Genomic DNA, 22,661 nt, shown 5'->3' with positions numbered 1-22,661 from the left:
GCTCGCCGTACCACAGTGCACTCCATCAGGAAGTCTCACACACTAAAATAAATTCACAGGCTTCTAGCACATTGTCGTTTAAACGCATCATTACCTGAGATATTTCTTGCACTTAGAGAAACAAAGGAAACACCTAGAGGAATCTTCCCTGTTTACCATCCCTTCGGTTCATCCTTCTGCCTTTCTGTATTTTCGTTCTGCGTTCTTCTAACATGTTTCCTTCTTCTTTCCTCGAACTCTGTAAATGTCTCACATGCACAAGTCCCAACTACTGCAGCTTTCCGCGATGCCTTCTGCCTAAAGCACATACGCACCTAGCGTGATCGCCATGGTGGCTGTTCACGTTCCCGTGCCGGTACTTCGCTGCATGTAGTATAATTCTAAATCGTGTATGTGCTGACTAGAACCATTCAATGATAATCGAGCGTACGCTTGAGCGACCGTTCTTATTGTTGCGGATGCTCTTAGCATGGTCCCTTAAACGCTTTCCGTTAGGCACACTACGCCTACTGCTGCTTTAGCATCAAAGTACTTTTATAAAAAAAGTATCGAAGGACCTTCCATATTGCTATCATTTCTTCGCACTTTGGACGACACTATACATTTTTTTGCAGTTATGTTCTAGATTACGGCTGTGCTACAGCTTCAGACTGGTTCGAAACATCGGCCATCCATGGCTTTCTCGGCAGTTATGTAACACATGCGCGCTGCCGTGGAGGTCTTGTGGAACCATGCAGCATATATATTGTATCATTTACTTCCGTAATTCAGAGATCAGCTTGTCAAGCGAGTAATTATAACCTTTTCCGAGGATCTAAAGTATCGTCACAGCTTCCATTAACGTCATAAAGGAAGGAAATCGTTATTCACAGCGGGATAAGTCTGCCTGATGGGGCACCTGCCTGATGATTCCCGTTACGTCACGCTCTTTCCCACGCCAGTGAGCGTGGGTGTGTCGTGACGTGCGCATCTTGTTGGCCTGTTGGCCATCTCTGGTGCTGCTTTGTGGCCTTGGCCTTTGCTCGACGTGTGAGGGCCCTTGTCTTAAGGACCATACTGCGTTCTTCGTTAAGAGTATCGCTTGCGAAGCCCCTCCTATGCGGTACTTAAGCCAAATACTTTAGCCTACTACGTGAACACATTTACAGCTGTAGCTCTTGCAGCTCTCAGTCTCACTTGTGTGTACCGGAAGTCTTCGTCGGCTGCTTTGCCGACGTGAGAGTGAGGAGCCATATCTATGAAGCGCCCTTGGTTTGTTTATTGAGCAAAGTAATCAATTAATGATGCTTCTCACGTTATGTGGCACCTACAGAAAACCACGATGTTCCGTGTGCTGCACTACAGGCTGCGTTCCAAGTAGTACAAGCTAGCTTCATATGTATTGACAACAGTCGCTCATCCCGACATTTAGCGCAGTTTTATACAAACATGTCTGCGCACTTCCGCTTGGGTATACGTGATCAAAAATAGTTTCCCGCAAGATTAGAGTACTTGCTTCCTAAGAGTTCTGTAATAAACGCGTCCATTGAGCAACGCAAATTATGAACAAACCTACGCACGGTAAACCGCGAAGTGTACGTAAAAGCACGAGGACAAGCCGTATCATATTGACACGTGTGCTTATCTTTATCGGCCGACCACGTTTCGCCGCTTAACTGTAATCGCACAGCGAGGGACGCGCCTGCATGTATCCGACGTTTCTGGAAAGTTATCGATGCTTCTACCCGGCTGTCTGTTGTCGCCGAACCTTGTGCTATCTGATTTCATCGCGTGACTCGAATGTTGTAGAACTTTGTGGAAGGCATGCGGGTCCCAACGATTAGTCTGGAACATTCGACGACTGTTGTATAAAAGCCGACGCGCTTGACCCGCTGATCAGATTTTCGACGATCGCCGAGCGTGTTCGCCGCTATCGTTGTGCTATAAGTGTAGCCTGTTTTGTGGGCACAGGTTCGCCCAATAAAAGTTTGTTTTGTCGTTCACAGTATTGCTACTGTGTTATTCAACGTCACCACCACGTGACATCTGGTGGAGGTGCTTTTCGTTCATGTACCGGACGCCCCCGACAAGCCGTGATCCAAGCCCGGACCGCAAAGAGAACACCAACGTAGTCCCGGAGCATCGAGCAAGCCGCCGTCTTCAACAGCTGCCCCCGGAGCACAGTCTTCTACCTGAGATCAAGAAGATTGTGGACAAGGCAACCCCAATGGCAGCCCCAGCGTCCCCCATCGTGCTGCAGCAGCCCAGGGAACCTCCGACGTTCCGCGGATCAACATTCGAGGACCCGGAAACCTGGCTCGAAACGTATGAGAGGGTCGCTAAGTTTAACAGTTGGGACAGCGACGACAAGCTGCGGCATGTCTATTTCGCATTGGAAGACGCCGCCAGGACGTGGTTCGAGAATCGGGAAGCCACTTTAACGACGTGGGACCTTTTCCGAAGCGGCTTCTTGCACACGTTTACAAGCGTCGTGCGAAAAGAGCGAGCCCAAGCTCTACTAGAAACCAGAGTGCAGCTGCCAAACGAGACGATCGCGATCTTCACGGAGGAGATGGCCCGTCTTTTCCGGCACGCCGACCCGGAAATGTCGGAGGAGAAAAAAGTTCGCTTCCTGATGCGCGGCGTCAAGCAAGACCTTTTCGCCGGACTTATTCGTAACCCACCGAAGACTGTGGCTGAGTTTTCTGCAGAGGCATCGACGATCGAGAAAACTCTGGAGATGCGCACCCGGCAATATAACCGCCAGGGGCACACGCCGCAGTATGCCATCCAAGGACTGGGTTCGGACGACCTTCAAGAGACCATCAGGGCCATTGTGCGCGAAGAACTGCGCAAGGTCCTGCCTTCGTCGCAGCCTCAAGTAGCTTCGATCGCTGACATCGTGAAAGATGAGGTTCAGCGATCGCTTGGGGTTCCTGAGGTGCAACCTCAATTACCGCAGCCCCAGCCAGAAGCGATGACCTACGCCGCCGTCGCACGCCGTCAAGGTCCCCCTCCGCGACCACGGCAGGGCCCTGCAACGACGCAATTCCGTCGTCCGCCGCCGCCGCCGCCGCCAGCACGCCCACCCGTCGCCCAGCGCACCTACGCGAGGAAGACGGACATTTGGCGAGCCCCCGACCACCGTCCGCTCTGCTATCACTGCGGAGAAGCCGGCCATGTGTATCGCCGATGCCCATACCGGGAGATGGGACTGCGAGGTTTCGCCGTCAATGCTCCGCGCCCGCAGCGAGGTGAACGCCCTCGCGATATCGCCGACTACCTCGCCGCTACTCAGTGGAGCTCTCGACGACCGTCGCGTTCGCCATCACCAGGCCGCTACCTGTCGCCGCAGCGCCGACCATACACTGGCCCAGCCCGGGGCCGGTCAGCGAGCCCGTATCCGGAAAACTAAAAGCAGCAACCGATGGAGGTGCGGTTGCTGTTCGTCGAACTGACGAAGATCCTCCGCCGCCGACGAAGACGACGAAGAAACCACCTCGACGACCTAATGACGACACGCCGCCGTCCCGACGAAGTCAGGAAGCCAAGACTACACCGACGAAAGACGACTTGACGACGCGACGTTCCAGCTTCAGTTCAACACGACGCAGCCGTGATCCGACGCCGAGACCTAACTGTAACGCAAGACAAAGAACCACCGACCTCGACGTGCTTCTCGACGGCCACGCAGTCACCGCCTTAGTAGACACAGGAGCCGATTACTCCGTCATGAGTGGACCCATCGCCGCCCAGTTGAGGAAAGTTAAGACTGCATGGGAAGGCCCTCAAATTCGCACCGCTGGAGGACACCTGATTACGCCGACTGGGATCTGCACGGCAAGAATTACCGTTCATGACCGGACTTACCCTGCCACCTTCGTTGTCCTCCAACAGTGTTCACGAGACGTCATTCTCGGCATGGACTTCCTGAATCAACATGGCGCAGTCATCGACCTGAAGTCGAAATCGATAACGCTGTCACAAGATCAAGCGATACCGCCGGAGAGCTGTCGTAGTCACCACGCCTTGAGTGTGCTCGAAGATCAAGTGAGCATCCCGCCGCGCGCCAGCATAATAATTTCCGTCGGCACTGAAACACCCGCTGACGTAGAAGGCGTCATCGAGGGCGACCAACATCTACTGCTCGACCGTGAAATTTGCGTCGCAAGAGGGATCGCTCGACTCCACGGAGGGCAAGTGGAAGTTATGCTAACCAACTTCAGCCAAGAGTTCAGGCACATCAACAAGGGCACGACAATCGCATACATCGAGGAAATTGTGGAAACCAGCAATGCCTTTCTCCTCTCGGATTCAGCCGCATCTACCCCGATGAGCATTGTCCCCGAACGAGACTTCGACGTGAATCCAAGTCTTCCTATGAGTAAGCAGCAACAGATCAGAAGTCTTCTCCGACGATACAAAGACTGCTTTTCGACGTCATCGAGGATTCGACAAACACCAGTTGCAAAGCATCGCATAATAACCGAAGAGAGCGCTCGACCACTCCGCCAGAGCCCTTACCGAGTTTCGACGCGAGAACGTGAAGCTATTAGGCAATAAGTCGACGAAATGCTGCGCGACGACATCATCCAGCCGTCGAAAAGCCCGTGGGCCTCTCCTGTAGTCCTGGTAAAGAAAAAGGACGGAACCCTACGCTTCTGCGTCGATTATCGTCGCCTGAACAAGACCCTCGCCGACATGCTAGCAATGTACGTCGACGTCGAACACAAGACCTGGGACGCGATCCTGCCGTACGTAACCTTTGCGTACAACACGGCGGTGCAAGAAACAACACAGATCACGCCGTTCAAGCTGGTCTACGGCAGGAACCCGACGACGACGCTTGACGCCATGCTGCCGCACGTAACTGACGAAGAGAATGTTGACGTCGCTAGCTATCTCCAGCGCGCCGAAGAAGCCCGACAGCTCGCCCGCCTGCGAATCAAGAGCCAGCAGAGGACCGACAGCCGACACTACAACCTCCGACGACGCTTCGTCGAGTACCAGCCTGGCGACCGTGTTTGAGTCTGGACCCCGATACGCCGACGAGGACTCAGTGAGAAACTACTCCGACGCTATTTCGGACCCTACAAGGTCATCCGACGTATTGGGGCTCTGGACTATGAGGTCGTGTCAGACGGCATTTCGCATTCACAGCGGCGCCGCGCACGATCTGAAGTGGTCCACGTGGTGCGCCTTAAACCCTTTTACGGACGCTGGCGAACTTCGCTATTTTTGTTCTTTTCTTTGCTACGAGTGCTTTTGTTTATTAACTTCGTTTGTTTGCAGCATCGGGCCGATGCTTTTTAAGAGGGGGGTATTGACACGTGTGCTTATCTTTATCGGCCGACCACGTTTCGCCGCTTAACTGTAATCGCACAGCGAGGGACGCACCTGCATGTATCCGACGTTTCTGGAAAGTTATCGATGCTTCTACCCGGCTGTCTGTTGTCGCCGAACCTTGTGCTATCTGATTTTATCGCGTGACTCGAATGTTGTAGAACTTTGTGGAAGGCATGCGGGTCCCAACGATTAGTCTGGAACATTCGACGACTGTTGTATAAAAGCCGACGCGCTTGACCCGCTGATCAGATTTTCGACGATCGCCGAGCGTGTTCGCCGCTATCGTTGTGCTATAAGTGTAGCCTGTTTTGTGGCTACAGGTTCGCCCAATAAAAGTTTGTTTTGTCGTTCACAGTATTGCTACTGTGTTATTCAACGTCACCACCACGTGACAATATACTTCTCACGCCCCGTTGACTGCCAAATCTCCGCAGTGTCATCACATTGTATAGCTCATAAGCTTGCTTGTCGTGTGGCACAGAGTACCGTATCTATAAGCCTGGTATTATAAGCACCGTTGAGAGATGACAATAAGCAATGGAAAGAGGAACATCCACGGCAGCGGCCGTTTGTTGCTTCGCAAGCCATCCCCGCTCCTGCTTTGCGGTTTTAATGAAAGGGGGATTTCTCTTCAAGGTAAACTATCCATTAATGCTCGGAATTACTTATCCATCAACAGCGCTAACTGGCTGGGGCTCATGCGCATGCGTCACCGGGCGCCTTACCTGTAGGTGTTCTCGGTGACCTCCCTGAAGGGGGCGGATCCCAGCATCCAACCGCCGACGGCCAGCATGACCCTGAGCAGCGGGTTCTTCTTCTTGAGGCCCACGATCCTCTCCCAGAAGCCCTTCTTGGCACCGCCGTCACCTTCGTCCACGGGCTCGGTGGACACGATCTTGAACTCCTTGATGTTGGCGAACGCGTAGATGACGTGCGTGCAGAGCGTCGGGTCGATGTCCTCCGGCTCGTAGTGACCTTTGCCCTTGCGCTTGGCCGACCAGTTGGTGAAGTAGCACACCACGCGGGCATTGGTGTCTGCGCGAGGAGACAAGCTCGGTGAACTGGTTGACCAAGACGATTGGCAGAAACAATTACCCTCTTTAAATACGCATGGAGAAATTGAAAAAAAAAGGAAAGTTATTACATAAGTTCCGGGGTAAAACGTTGTACGAGAAATTGTACTGAACTATTACCGATGCTCGGCTGTAACGTTCTGGTTTATTCTGTTCCTCTACTAGGTAATGTGTATATTCTGCGATGCTGATCTGTTATTGAAAAAGAAATCGGAGGACCCCTGAACACTTATGAGTTGTGAACGCAAAAGCATTAATGTCCAATCGAACGCCGCTGAGTGGTCCTTCGAGTGTTGCGCTGCGAGTAATGTACCGTAGTGGTACGTGGTTCCCGAACCACCAAGTAGCATCACGCCAACGCCGCATGCCCCCGACATCCTGCGCGACGAGAGACCGAGGAAGCAGCAGTGGCCACCAAGGCCGGCAGGTATGTATGTATGTATGTATGTATGTATATATACATATATATATATATATATATATATATATATATATATATATATATATATATATATATATATATACCTTAAGCTTTATACGTTCCTGGATGAAACGGAACCAAGGTCAGTTATATTCCGTCAGTCTTGTCTGCATGTATATTAGGACAGGCGCCACGCGCGCACTGCGTGGCGTCAACGCTAGATGGCGCACAGTGCCGAGAAGATGCTCGAGAGAGTACGCGCCTGATACGTGACGTGTTCCCACGGTGGCAATATGATGCGTTGCTACATTACACCAATACTAACCGCATTAACGTCAACAGTCACACTGAGATGCTTTCTGTCGGAATTGTCTTTCTTCTTTTGTTATTTGCGTCATTGTCGCCATGCACTCACCAGGTTCGGGAGCCTCGTCCTTGGCAGGCAGACTGGACGGGGCCGACTTGGGGTTGTCGATCCTCTTGATGGATCCGGGGGTCTCAGTGGTCGGCGTCGTTTTGGAAGCGATGGTGCGCGGCTTCTTGCCGATGGGCAGCACGTTCTTGGGTCCACGGCTGGGCCTGTTAAGGAGCTCTTCGGCCATGGCGCCGATCAAAGGCCAGGTCTTGGGCGTGCAGCGACCTCGGAAGTCGTCCATGTCCACGGTCCACACCATGGCACCGGCGTAGCCGTTCGCCTTGATCCAGTTCATCTACGCGGGGGACATGGCCAGCGATAGGGACAGGATTCAGTGATCAGGGAATGAGGTTGCAAAAAATTTGCTTCCCGCTACTCCACTTCCCTTTTAAATGCAACTAGTAGTACGCAACTTGTATGAAAGCCACACCTTGAGAATGTGGTCGTCTACAGGCTAAGTAATAGTCATTTCCTTCGTGACAAGGCTATGCAGTGAATTTCGCGCACTTGTTCAAATGGTGAAATGCTGCGTTCGAATTGAACAGGAATGTTTCAACGATAAATGATGTGCATAGCGCATCAAAACAAAACCTCAAATCCCTTTCTGTGGCTCAAGGCAGAAAAAAGGAACACCTTTACGAGAAAGCCGGTTCTTCAAAAAGGAAAGTTTACTTGTTTTCTTCAAGATACGCTAGCTGCTACTACGTCCGATGTGAAGAGCTTTCATATCAGCAAATTTAAACACAAACCAGAGATTAGAAATGGCTGACACTGGGCTTTTACTGTCCATGATAGACATTATTAACGTGTCCTTTTACATGGGCAACAGCCTGCAGTAATCGATAACGCTTTATGTTCGGCCATGATTTTAAAACATACCCAAAAAAAATGAAACGACAAGAATTCGTGTCGCATACTTTCCTTCGAAAGAAAAATAATTTACATTCGCTTTGGAAATTTTTTATTTCGCACACTCTTTTAATTTACGGGCTTTGCATGGAATAACCTCTCAAAATATGAGGGAGAGCCGAAAGACGAAGCTTCGTATGATTACATAGAAATCATAGATTAGCAGACGAAATGAACAAGTTGAAATATTGTTATTTTTTCCAATTGCTTCTTTGAACGAATATTAATAAAAAACCATGCCGCTTTATTGCCGTTGTGTTAGGGTCACAATTAGCCACTGTGATTTTAAATTTATGGTGCGGATATTTAACTTGGTACTTAATTAGCAGCGCACGTTTGTGAAACGTGTCACTCTGCGATTTAGATCATCGCCGACTGACACCCATCCCGCTGGAAATTTTGTTCGTGGAAGCTTTACCATTGTTTATGGTCAGAATGTTTATGGTGAGCGATTGCTACAGATCGCGGCAGTGAAGCAGTGGAACAGACTGCTGTCATTTGAACTATGATATTCGTTCTCATCATTTCATCGAATCGCTCGAGCACTAAATTTTGAAAAAATGCGAGCGTATAAGTTGTTTCGTTGTGATTTTAATCCGTGGCAGCGTCTGTATCTGACACTCTATGTGTCTTTTCTACAGCATGTTCAAACTAACTTGTATTTCCGTTTAGTGCGCCGATGCTTACCCGACGTGCATTGGCCGCCAGAACCCAGAAGTATGCTATGGCGATTAGTCTGAAAACTTCTCTGCACACGGTGTAAATACAATTTGTTTCAACTATAGTACACAATGCTGCGTAATTTGTGCAACTACTGCGCTCGTAAAATATATCATTCTCCGCCTCTGATGTTCAACTGCTTATTTCATCTGCGACATGTATTACCGAATACCTTATTGATATTTAGTGCTATAAAGTAAGGAGTTAACAATTTTAAGTCAAGTGGCAAATCGTTTGTACGATTGGAGTGTCCAGTATGCAATTTAGTGCATATTGGAAGCGAATACAGTCGGCGTGCGGCGGAAGCTGCGGAGGAATATTTTAAAACCGCCATGTCGTTTTGTTGGCGTTGTCGGTCGTACATAAGCTCACCACTGCGTCGACAACGGGTTCACGCCTGCGATGTACCTTCAACGTGGCACTCGCTTTGCGTATCGCGACAATAGCGCACTCAGTCAATGTCGAACCAAATCTAGTAGCAGCTTCACACTTCTTGCTATCACACGGCACGAATCATTTTAGCTCGCCAAAGCAGGCACTGTGAACAGCTTGTTCTAGCCTCTGAACCGTTGCAACTGTATATACGAAAAAAAAGAGTACATATTATGCGATGTCGAGCTGAAATTCAAAACTCCAATCTCTCACCTTCGCCCTGATACTCCTCTCGTCGTCGAAGCCAACCCACTGGTTTCCAAGGTAAGCGTAAGGCACAAGCTGCTCGTCGTCCCACACGTAATCGGCGCCCTTCTTTAGCATATCACAGATCTGAAAGAGGGAGAAGAGTTCGTTCATCAGTCACCACCATTTACCTAGCAGCAAAAGGATTCCTCCAGAACTATGCAAAATGTAGGAGGACGCCAAATGGAGCATTATAGGATTTATCGTATAAGTATATTACGCTACCGCCTTAACAAAGTGGCCCGGCCTGCCGCGAGAGAAAGCCACAGTAAACCAGTGGAGGACACGGGGGGGGGGGAGGGATCAAAGCACCCCTCACTTCTACCTGTTTTTTTTAGGCGCGAAACTGACCAACGCAACCACCGTCTTTGTGGAAGCGAGCCAATCGCTTCCTCTCCACATCCAATTTTGCCCCTTCAGGGAGTAGAAGCTCGTTTAAAGAAAGCGGGGCCATGAGCGCGGCAGCCAGGAGGGAGCCTTCCCTTCTCCCTCCTTTGCTCAGAGACATGTGCTCCCTTACGCGGCCTCCCTCCCTTACACTGCTATGCTAGGAGCCCGCACTGGTACGAGTCACCATTCAGTATCGATACATCTGGAAACCGTTGAGCGTCATGTGAAATACAGCGGGCAAAATTCATGACACTGCCCCTTGTGAATCACTTAATGAAGTGTCAATGCACTGAAAGCCAAAAGTCGCATTTATCAGACGTGTCGAAAGCGCGTTGACGTTTGTGGACGGAAGTTGTGAAGGCAAAGCACTGTGTGCCCCATTTGTAGACCTCAGTTGCGGGTGTGGAGATCTTGTGTCAATTTTTTCATGTTTCGCAACACGTTATCGCACGCATTCGTTTCAACCTACCCAGGTGGGTTAGGGCTTGATGTTTTCTTTTTATATATATATATAGTGGGAAAGGTACAGCCCTCTCTGAAGACGTGAAAGTCAGTGGCCTAGGCGGAGCAGTGTTAATACAGCTTGTGGAGACAACTGCGCAGCAGTTACATATTTACACGAATCAATATTTTACCGGATCGAAGTTTTTTTATCGCTTACTTCAAGGAAAAAAAGTTCATGTCTGGAAGAGTAAATCCAAACCACACTAGGGCTCTCCTATAATCCTTTCCATGCACAGCAAGATATAAGCCGTGCAGGATCGACCTCCCTCGTGTGTGAGAGCAGAAAAGTGTGTCTGGTCAAACGGAAAGACAACAAAGGCGCAAATTCATTTTCCAGTGCTATCGGAATACACCCTATGTCTTCATGCAAGTGCTGGTCGAAGGATGAAACGAAAAAGAAAATGAGTACCGTCCCTTGGAAGTGTATCAGAATATAAGCAATTGGGGAGAGGAGTGGCCCTCATCGACACGTAAATTTAATGTGTGCGTATATTTACATATGTATGTATATTTGCACGAAGGTCAAATCTAGGAAATGCGCCGTTAGGATACCCACATATTTTCTCGACATTGCTGTCGGCCATGCGTAGGTCGAATGCCGTCGCGACGCAACAGCTTTGCACCTACAGCAAAAAGAGGTGCGGTCTCTCCTGTCTTTCAAGCAGGATGTAGCTAAAACATTCACCAGATCTAACCCAAATCAATTTGTTACCAGGGAATAAAGGTGCGAAAGTAGACCAGCAGTTAGAGACCAGGCCAGCCTAGCTGCCTGGCGTCGACGCGAAAAAATGGTCTTGACCGCCTCCCACAATGTTGTAAAATTGAAGATATAATGCGATACAGGAGCCAAGATTGCAAAGCAAAGTCGACAGTTTGGTGCAAGAAATGTAATGTTTTCTTCGGCCTGCAACGGTAAAATTGTTTCTTTTATTTTTACCAAACTCCCACCTAATGTTCACGTTTGTGGGCACCTATTTGTACTCTTTGAAAATGAAAACTTTTTCACGATTTCTTTCTCTGCACTTCCGAAACCATTTCAAATGAAATGTTAAAAACGTTTGTTTTCGTTGTTTACATTTTTTTTTTCGGTAGTGAAGATATTAACTACGATTCGCACTTCCCTTTTCTGTGTCCGTACAGTTTTTAGTTTTTAATGCTATTGCAAGGTTTGGGCGATGCCCACCGGCGTGAATAAATTGTTTTCGAGTTGGTCACACGGTTCTCTGCAAGACGTTGATGGAAAACGCCTAAGAGATGCAAATGAGAACAAATCATGCCCATTTGGTTACAGAGGTTAGGTTAGTTGCGCAATTCCCCCCCCCCCTCTACCGCATTAAGAAACCGCCACCCGCCTCCCTCCCCCAAAAGTGGGCATGTGGATCCGCCCCTGTAGTGAACCATTCAACACACAAACGAAAAGATTGGCGGCGACGTTGCTTCGTAGTGCGCGCAGCAACTTGTTGTGACGTCACGAACCTTAGCAACGTCAAGTCGGCCCCAGTTATAACCATTCGTCGATCACGTCATGCTGGATAGCCCGGTCTTCAATTTGTTACCGAGCAATGCTATGCATTGCTAAACTTGTTTCGTAATTTGAGACGCGCAGCAGCATGGAGCACTGAATGCTCTTGCGCTGTCGGAAAACGTTTAGAGGCCGTATTCACAAAGCCATTCTCACTGTAAATGATTCGTAAGAACAAACAGCGACCCGTCGCGATCGCTCGCATAATTTGAATAAAGAAGGCCGGCAGGCGACGAAGATGCTCTTCGGAAAGAAAACTCTGGCGAATACCGGCTCCAGTTCGTGAGCCACTACAAATTCAGAAACATCATACGTGTAGGTAGAGTGAAATGCATTCTCGTAAGACCGGTTCGCCATTCATATTTATTAAATTAAGCGACATATGCTGTAAATAAAACAATATACAGTTGTTAAAGGTGCTTCAAAGCTTTTTCAGGAAATCTGCCAAATATATTTCCTGTATTATGGCGGGCTGCTGGGAAGCTTACGGGGGTTATGCAAGGGCGTGTTTGTCGAACGCCACTGGCAATTTCGTGTCGAGTACAAATAATCTGGTCTGCGTGATCGAATTACTAGGTACGGTTCGAGGCCTGCGGACCAAAAAGACGCTTACAGAAAGTTTTGGACTGGATATCACATTTTGAAAGCGACGCCACTGCGCCGCCATCTTACTCAGGGCACGAAAATCCATCCGAGAATAGTGAAGAACGGGAAGCCTTTTTTTTTTGCAAGCGCAGCTTGTATACGCAAACCTGCGGCGGCAATGTAACGCTAACAAAACCAGCTGCTCTCAGATCTCCACACGGGCACGGATTGTTATAAAAAAACAAGTAGTAGAACAGAGAATCCTGCTGGGCCGCCGCACTACTGACGTTATTCTCTCCGCCAATAGGAGTCGTGTGTCCAAGTAACATGAGGGGAACGACTGTTTCTCGCGCCAGAACACTATCGGAGCTGCGGTGGGTCGGCCGCGCGTCTTGTGTTCGGCCGAAGAACAGGCGGGGTTTGATGAACGCCGCCTCGAACTCGCTCGAGAAGGGGCGCGTCGTCGACGTGCCGACCTCGTCGTGAGGAAGCTCGAAGCTGAGGCGTTACGACAACAAAGAGACCCGCATCCCGAGCTTCGCTTGCACCCTTCTTCACAGTAGTGGAAGAGCGGTAATTTTTTTTTACTTCCTTCGTATATAAGAAGAATAATTTCGCCGTACAGATCCTACTTGATGACAATCCTTGTGCCACTCATTTCTAAGGTGAAACCTGAACGCCATTGCAAATTTTGTGGGAAATCCCGGCATCAGTACTCAGTCAAACGTATATTTTAGCTAGAAACAACAAGATTTTTCTTTTTGAATTGCCCTAGCGCTTACGTTAGTAAAATGAAAGCACTTAAGTTATGAGCGCAGTCAAGCTGGCGTTGCACTCTTTGAGAGCTGGAGTCAGGGCAAGCGCTTGCTTCACCTGTGCTGGGGACATATTCTGCGACGATCACTTTCGGTGATATTATAGCCTTCGCCTGACTTAGGGCTCAACTAGTAAATCAATCATCTAATCCCCTTTTGCAAAACTAGCCAATCAGCGCGTACCTGACAGCCGAGGCAACAGTATCGCCAAAAGTTATCGAAGAATACGTCCCCTGCTAAGAAGCTGGATGAGCTGGCAGTCCAGTCGTTTTCTTTTATTGTAAAAACTCCTTGGAGACAGCATCCAAAGAAGTGTAACGCTAAATGCGTTCCCGCAAGACCGGTTCCACGAACGCGCTCTAAATAAAAAAGTACGCGGGTGTTTATAGCTATGCAAATCTTTCTTTTTTAGGAGGGGGGGGGGGGGGGGAGGCGGTCGAATTTTTTGCTGTAGTAATGCGGTAACCCTGCCGAATATTTTGCTGTATTAATGCGGTCTGCTGGAAAGGTTACGGAGGTTATATAAGAGCATGTATTTCGAACTCGTAAGGTAGCAGTCTCTCCAGTAAAAAATATCTTTCCCTGGGGATACTCTATCAAAGAAGATTACTAGGCTCGGTGAGACTGACACCACACGCCTGCAATAAAAGAACATGCACATCCAACGCACATTTTGGAATCGATGCGAAGCGAAGTTTTAGTAAAGTGTTTCGCTAAAGGCAGTGCTTACAATTGTATTTATTGCCATCCTATGCAACGTGTAATCTTATACAATGTTTACGTTGTAGCGATGAAGGCGTGTATTCTCCTAGTGAAGGGAAGTATACCGATGACAAATGTATCAACAGAGAAGTATGATACATATCTACCTACGGTTAGAAATTCAGAGCCTCTTGTGTAAAATTGGTGTACACCCATTCAATAGGATTTGTCATGACTGGGCACATACGAAATGAATAAATCAAAGAAAATGAAGCAATTAAAATATTCCTTTAAATTGAATGCGATATTCTGATAAGTGATTAGGGAGCAGGCAATAATGTTCAGGTTTGATGTAGGAATTTTTTTTTTTTCGTTTTACGCAGAACAAAGGTGGGCTCACTGGCACTACATTGCCGCTTGGGATTGTAGAAGCCCTGTTCGATGACACTTGCATTTGACGCACGTAGAACCTTCGCACATATATTTATAAATATAGCCACAAAGATACGAACGAACCCTACAGCCGACAACAGACAGCAGCAGAAGCAACCGGGACACCCGGGAGGAACACAAAGAAAGCCTCACTTTAGTAAGCGCCTCCGTTATAAGGGGACTCTAGCTGTTTCTTTTTTTGTTTTTTTTTTTTTTGTCATTAAATCGCCCGGCTAGATACATTCTATTCCTCGCGTATAAAAGCAATATGCGTGCACTGTGTTTTAAGGTGAACGATGGATGGATGGAATAACTTTAATGAAAGGTCCTGCGAGCTACGGAGCGCAAGGTCCCATAGAGCGGGCTACTCCCACGTTCGGACCGGGAGTTGTAACTGCCTGGCCGCATTCTGGGCTCTCTGGACGGCCCAGAGCTGCTCCGCCAGGTCCGTGCTGCGTCATTCTTATTATAGCCTGGCGGAGCCTTGGTCCTTGTTTGCGTGGGTCCGACCGCACGGCCAGAGCAAGTGATGTACGTCTAGTGTGCCATGGCAATTTTCGCAATATGATGTTTTGTACATGTCAGGCATGTAGTGAAGGTGAACGAGACCATGACGGGACTAGTTCGGTGGTTTTACCCTGCGCTGAAATGGGTCACATATGGGAAAAGCACAAATTATGCGTTTCATAATTCGACGCACGTCTTCGAATTGGTATGAAGCCAAGCTTCAGTGAGGCGGTGTATATTAAATCATGCACAACTAGACTGCTTTTACTTCCATCCTATGCAGCCTTACTTAACACAATGCTTATGTTTGTCGACCGAGAAGGTTATAAATTTACACTCGTGTAATGTCCTCTTTATGCGCTACATCACTCTCAAGCTCTGCCGAAATAAAACCGGCAAATTAGGCGCGTGCGTTGTGAGGCGTCGACGCGCGCGATGTGACAAGGACGACGACCATCCGTAACGCTTCTCAGGGGACGAATTATGTTGTCAGTCGTAGACGTAGAGAAGTAGGGCACATATAATGCTGCATTTGAGGATTAAGTATCTCTTGCGCTACAGTGGTACATGCCACTTATGTAGGATTGGCCAATATTGGGCACACACCATGTGGGGCATAGCGGAAGACTAAAGCGAAGAAAGTGACGTAAATCAAAAAATCTGTTGAACTGAATTGTCCTGTTCCATGTACCGTCGTCACATGACCAGGTTTTATGAAGGAATTTGTTTTCTTCGTAATCAGAGCAAAGTTGAGCCTACTAGCAAGATTCTGCCGGTCAGGATTTCTAATCGCGTTTTCTGGCGCTAGCATTCGGCGAACGTGTAAACTCCTGAGATACTGAGCGACCAAGCAGCAGACACAGTAGCCAGAAGCCGCGCCAAACTCAACAGGGTCGGCAAAGGAAGCTTCGCTTTAATATAATGAAGAGATCCCTGAAGTCGTGAGTGCTGCACTTCACCAAGAGAACTTTGACAATCTTATTACTTGCCAATATATAGCGCGAAGCGTTTGTTTGTCGGAGCCAACGCAGTTTTTCGGCGTTTGCCTGGCCATACTTGTGCGCCGATACCAAAGACACTAGGGATGTATGTGCCACTTCGTATGCACTCCAGGAGCCACCAGGTATGTGCACTAGGGTAAGCGCCGTTCTTCAGCGAACCTCTTTGACGGCAACTCGGGTATGTGTCTCTGGATGTACGCCATTGCGGCCCCTGGGAATGTGTCACTGGGTATCTGTCGCCCAACAACGAACCTTTTCCACGCCAACTTGGGGAAGCGTCAACTGCACTTGGGGATACATAGAGTATTGTTTTCAAATGAAGAAACATATGGCGTAAATTCTGCGGTTTCAAAAAGTGATTCTGTATATATATATATATATATATATATATATATATATATATATATATATATATATATATATATATATATATATATCAGTAATAATAAAGGGCGATCCAAACAGTGAAATAGGGCTAGGTGCTCCGTTTTCTGTAGTGGTCTTACCTAAGTGTGCCTCTTATTAGGCCGCATTACGTATGTACCATCTGACCCTGTAGCAAGTGTGGATTATGTATGTATATGTCTGTATATATCTGGTGCCATTGTCAGTCAATTAGCCCCCCTAACGAAGAGGTACACTCTTGCGCATGCATGGGTTTCAATTGCATTCTTCGCTTCTCAGGAGCGGCATTAGAGAACCACGCTAACGTTACGGCACTTAATTACCTCGTAGTAAGAGAGGAAGCCAGCCTCCTTGGTGAACTCTCCGGCATCGCCTCCGCCCGAAGATGGGGCGTTCATGCCGTTTTTCTTGGGGTTCGTCAGCGTGAAGGTGCGGCCGTAGGTGCCCGTACCCACCACGATCTTATCCTTGGGAGCACCCAGGCGCTCCCACGTCTTCACGCCGAAGTCCTGCGCAAGGGAGAAAAAAGTGTATCAGAGGGGAAAACGCATCCCTAAAGATGACTCCTCGATCCAATGTTAGGGATAAGTGTGGCTGCACATGAAACACGCGAAGCCAATGGGGCCTTTTCATTGTTCCTCTATTCTGGACCGAGTTCGAACAGATCTCGCGTTGCGGTCGCTCGATTTACGCGTCCCGCAAATCGGGCTCCCTCGGGCTCACCATGCACAGCTGCTTCCGCCAGGTGCTCTCGTTGGCGGGAGCGTACAGCGGGCTGTTGTGTCCCGTCACGCTCTCCCACTTTCCGTGGAAGTCGTACGACATGACGTTGAGGAAGTCCACGTAGGCGGCCACAGCGGGCACGTCGTAGCCGCCCCGGATGGTCTCGGCGCCCGCTGACACGGCGGCCGTGAGCAGCAGTCGGGGCAGCTTCTTCTCCTTGGACTCGGCCTCGAAGGATTCGCGGAGTTCCTGCGGCAAAAAGGAAGGATCAGTGACTTGCGTGTTAAGGTGATTATTTCGAGGGGTTTAGAGTCCAAAAGCAACACTGGGGCTGTGTCAGAGATGTCATAGAGAAGCGGTCCGGATATGCTTTTACGACCTCGAACTCTTTAAAGTGCACCTAAATGTGTGCGCACATGAACGTTCTTTTTTTCTTTCCTTTTGCATTTCGTCCTCATCGAATTCAGGCCGCGGTGGCACGCATTCGAACCCGCAACCTCGCGCTGCGCAGCATGACGCCATAGCCACTTCACCACGATGGCGTGGGATCGCTGGCCTGTTTGCGCAGTCATCTTTCCTGGGGAAAGCTTAAACACAACTTCGATTTGGCTCTTCGAATGAGTGGCACAGTCGAAAGACACCATTTCAAAGTGACCAATGAGCCTGCTCAAAGGAGCCGTTCCTATTCACAAAGGGTTCTTACGCTAGAGTAGCCCATAAAAGCAATTTCCAGTAAATACCGATGCTGGATATAATTAGCGAAGGCAGGCTAGAAATAGAAAAATAAAAGAAAATAGAACTCAGTTATTGTCTAAGCAGTACCGCAGCCAATAGATACAAATGAACGATAAGAGAGAGGCAGCGAGGTTAATCAGAAAGAAAAAGCCGATTTGCTATCCTACACAGGGGAATGGGCAGGTAAAGAGATAAGAAAGCAGAGAAAGCGAAGAAAGGCATTGGGCCGCAGGCCCTTCAGCCTCGGGAATATTTTAGGTACATGGCGAGCGTTACTGGCCCACCAAAGGTTCCTAGAAGCGAGCCCTTTTTTCGGAAACTAGCTAGTAGAGTGTTTATCTGGGATAAGTTCCCTGTGTGAGATTAATCTGACCAAACTTTGGCACATTCAATGCCTGAATCCATGTACTTTCGTGTGAGTCCAATCGGAGTTTTCTGATGTGCCCCGATTTTAGTGTAGTCATGTGACCGCACGTTGTGTTGACTTTAGTGTACTTATGTGACTGGACTTTGTGTTGCGGTGTTTATGAGTTAACTTCCAGGATTAGTGTTTTAGGGTACTTATTTGACTGGATTTTGTCTGTTGCTGTGGTATTGAGTTCGCGTTTAGTTTCAATGCTTTGAAGTGATTTCCTTTTGATATCTCCATCGTGAAAGAAGTACCCACTGCTATTTAAAGGCGACAACTTCTATTGAGCACCATAAAATAAAGAAAGGAAGACAGGGCAGACAGGGAGATCGACGCATGACACAACAACCACCGGTCGCGGTCTCCGCAACACTACCACAGCACATGATCACGTGCACGCACAAAAAACAACGATTCAGGCTGCAGCCGTTTATGCAGTCATGCTGTCTTTAAAGAAAATGGAGGAACATGGAACACCGACCTTGACTAGTTCGACAAAGTTCTTCTTATCTTCCGTGCCACGCGGGAACTCCCAGTCGAGGTCGAGGCCATCGAACTTGCGCCTGCGCAGGAAGTTCAGCGCGCTGAAGATGAACAGACGCCGGTTGTAGCTGTTGGACGCCATCTCCTTGAAACGCTGGGTGCCGAATGACCAGCCGCCTGCGTTACGAAGGCGACAAGAATGGTGAGCACCTTGTAGTACACCGCACCTGATGCACTTCTCGAGGTCTCACCGCTATTATTGTTTACGTGACTTAACCTGTGGAACGTAGGAACGTCGCTGTGTACGTGGCCACGCGCAAAATGCCGGCCGCATGCACAAAGGATGTTCTCCGAAATGCTAAGCACGCGCACCCACGAATCACGAAGGCCATATGCACAACATAGTTTTGTACTATGATTACTAGAGAGAAATGTTATTTCGCAACATTTAAGCCACATATAAACATAGATAGTACATGCATTTTTCTCCAACTTAGTATAGAATCCTTCAGACAGCACGTCACAGCTTCCTTTATTGTGTTTTTCTTGACCAGGTTGCATTTCGTGGAGCTTTACGTGCCCTAAATTTATTTACTGCTGTACGCTCACACTGTATTCATTTAACTGGGTAAGTTTGATAGTAAACGTAAACACGTAAACGCTTGCAGTATGCTTCCCTGACATCCAGATACTGTAGGAGTAAATAGCATATACTCCTAGTTATTAGAGCTATGTTTTAAGTATTTGTTTTTCTTTGTAATATTTCGTAAACACAAGGTGGCGGAAATAAAGTAGGATTGATCCACTCATTGTTGCCATAGAAGCAGTTTTCTTTTAAGGATTATGTTTTAGCCAATGTAATATAAGTAACCACAATGGACGCTATAACGTAAAGCTACTTCAAACTTTTCCATTCCAATTCTGCAATAAGCCCTCCAGTAATGGTGAAAACACTTTCGGGCCACCCACACTTCACCTGTCTATAACGCGACGTCACGAAAACCGCGATATCTCTCCATCTGATATGAAGAGTACACGTTGATAATGCCTGATCAGACGAAACAAAAAAGAAATAATTATTTCTGATTAGAGGTCTTTTATGCGTCTGCTATTGGTCAAAAATTTTCGGGCTGCGCCCCTTTCGCCTGTCTGTCACGCAACAACACAAAACAGTGAAAACTCACTGCGTCAAAACGACGTGTCCTGGTTAAAGGTGCATTACTATGCCGAACAAAACTGAATTTTCCCTGAATAGCAGGAGACTGCCCCGTTCCGAAAGAAATAAAAAATGGCTGTCCGCCAATCGCTCAGGCACTGGCTACTCGCAACTGCCAAGAGCATGGATTTATTTGCGTATCATTTATACTTTTCTTGTGGCATTTCGTTCGCTGACGTTATCGATACGTGCCTTTCGGCACTTATCGCTCTGCCAACACTTCTTTGCTGAGGATCCGTTTTCGCGTTATTTTTTAACTTTCCGTTGAACGCCACCGCGATTTTCGACTAGCCACCTCAAGCTAAGTAAGGGGAAGCGGACTACATTCCTAATAAAAAGAAACGCGTTAACTGAGAATACCCGTGGATAACACGTGAAATCATCCAACTAAAAATAAAAATAAAACGACGACGGAAAAAGGGAACCACGTGCACGTTAGACGATCTTATCGGAACATTCAAACAAAAAATATCGGAAACAAAAGCCCGTTTCTTTGACACTACATTACCTTCGTTTATGACGCATGACCCTCACAAATTCTGGCGATATTTGTCAGATGAACGAGAAAAAATAACGCAAATCAAAATCTCGGATCATGTTATTCAGGACCCTGAACACTTTGCTAAAGAGATGAATAACTTCTTTCAGACAGTTTTTACCAAACATGCTACAAATGCAGCTTTAACACCTTACGACGTCAAAATACCAATGGAAGAATTAACTGTAAGTGAAGAGGGCATACTGTCTCTATTGCATAAGCTCGATCTTAAAAAATCTACCGGCCCCGATCAAACTCATTCTTAAGTCGATACGCAAGTTGGACATCAATGTATCTATTTAAAATATTCACTCTTTCTCTTCAAACATCACTGCTACCAGACGATTGGCGCAAGGCTGTAATAATTCCAATACATAAATCGGGCTCGAAATTACATTCAAATAATTACCGCCCAGTGTCATTAACAAGCTCATGCTGCAAAATAATTGGAACACGTAATATTTAAGGCCATAATAACTCACCTAGAAACAAACGAACTCCTATATAAACAACAACATGGTTTCAGATCAAGTCTGTCAACCATAACCCAACTAGCAGAGTTAACTCATGACATAGCTAACGTACTTAATGATGATGGCCAATTAGATGCAGTTTATTTAGACTTTTCTAAAGCGTTTGACGTAGTTCCGCACCAGGATTTAATCACAAAATTATCGGCTTTCGGTATTAGTAATAAAATAATATCCTGGATCAACAGTTTTCTAACCAATCGTAAACAGAGCGTTTCAATCGATAATAATCTTTCACAACCACTCGATGTCTACTCCGGAGTACCTCAAGGATCAGTTCTGGCACCACTTTTGTTCTTGATGTACATACACGACATCCAATTTTGCGTTAAAAACTCAATTCAGATGCGCCTGTTTGCTGATGACTGTGTCGTGCACACAGTCGTACACAACCAAGAAGACCAGATAGAACTTCATAATTCACTTCAAACAATTTACTCTTGGTGCAACACTTGGGGCATGAAACTGAACACATCAAAAACACATTACATGTCTTTCACAAATAAGAAACTCCCGCTTAACTTTTCATATTCGATCGGAAGGTCAACAATCAACAAAAGCAACCAGGTAAAATACCTAGGCATTAAACTCACGCCTAACCTTAACTGGGAGCCTCATATTTCGACCATGTGTCAAAAAGCCATAGGCAAACTGTCCTTTTTAAAAAGGAGACTGCGCGCAGCACCACCACACCTCAAACTAAATGCGTACAAAACACTAATATGACCATGCCTAGAATACGCTGATCTAATCTGGAGCCCTCATCAAAAATGCCTTATAAATAAAATAGAACGCATACAAAATTAAGCAATTAGGTTTGTATATTCGGACTACAAAAGGCAGTCCAGTGTCTCGAGTCTGCTAGCAAGGGCAAACCTAAAACCCCTCTCGCAGAGAAGAGCCATTTCACGACTAAAATTCATCTATCAATTATACCATGGTCATTTCCAAATAGCACGTTCTCATTACCTGCAAGATCCTCCAAACGTTCAACCAGACTTAATCACTCCAAAACCATCTATCTTCCCCCAAGTCGTGTTAATGTTCACAAGCATTCCCTTTTTCCGTCGGCCATTTCCCAGTGGAACAAGTTAACTAACAATATTGTGTGTTGCAATAACATCGACTCTTTTATTAACTGCATTCAGTGTATTGACTTGTCATCATCATTTTTTTTTTTTTCATTGCATCTCTGTACCACTCCTGCACGGGCCGTGAAGGGCCTGCAGTATATTCAAATAAAAAGAAAAAGCGCAGACGCCGGCACCGCTCTCCTCATCCGGTTATCTATTTGCACTGCGCTGGCTCGGCCCCATCGAAGCCTTCTACACATGAGCGTGCTCCTCGCCTCTTGCCGGTCAATGAGATAGAAAAAGCCGTTCAATACAGGTAATAGGTTATTCGTTTTGAAAGCAGACAAAAGCAACAAGAAGAGTGTTTTATTGGCCTGTTCAGACAACGCTGCAGGTCACCTCCCGATGCTTGCATCGGAGGTTAGATAAGTTCTACGTCAGGAGATTGGAATAAAAACAAACTGGAATAGATTTACGTTATAGGGTCCAACGCTACTGAAAGCCAGAAACACGAGGTTTAGGCAAGTTCATACACAACGCGTCATTCCCA

At 47.4% G+C, this 22,661-nt stretch overlaps 1 protein-coding gene across 1 annotated transcript in view; it reads right to left on the bottom strand.

Annotated features, from left to right (window-relative positions):
* Positions 1-22,661, bottom strand: part of Cht7 (chitinase 7) — a 200,528-nt gene that overhangs the window by 21,189 nt on the left and 156,678 nt on the right. Inside the window, exons 4-9 of the mRNA XM_050176876.2 lie at positions 18,753-18,931; positions 17,128-17,376; positions 16,728-16,913; positions 9,509-9,628; positions 7,235-7,529; positions 6,051-6,360 (exon numbers count right to left, since the gene is read on the bottom strand). Coding sequence (XP_050032833.1) covers positions 6,051-6,360; positions 7,235-7,529; positions 9,509-9,628; positions 16,728-16,913; positions 17,128-17,376; positions 18,753-18,931 — 1,339 coding nt within the window. The remainder of the gene's footprint in view (positions 1-6,050; positions 6,361-7,234; positions 7,530-9,508; positions 9,629-16,727; positions 16,914-17,127; positions 17,377-18,752; positions 18,932-22,661) is intronic.

Source organism: Dermacentor andersoni, chromosome 8 (assembly GCF_023375885.2).
Source record: "Dermacentor andersoni chromosome 8, qqDerAnde1_hic_scaffold, whole genome shotgun sequence".
Lineage (NCBI taxonomy): Eukaryota > Metazoa > Arthropoda > Arachnida > Ixodida > Ixodidae > Dermacentor > Dermacentor andersoni.
The sequence above is the reverse complement of the archived record's forward strand: the minus strand, read 5'-3'. Positions and strand labels throughout refer to the sequence as shown.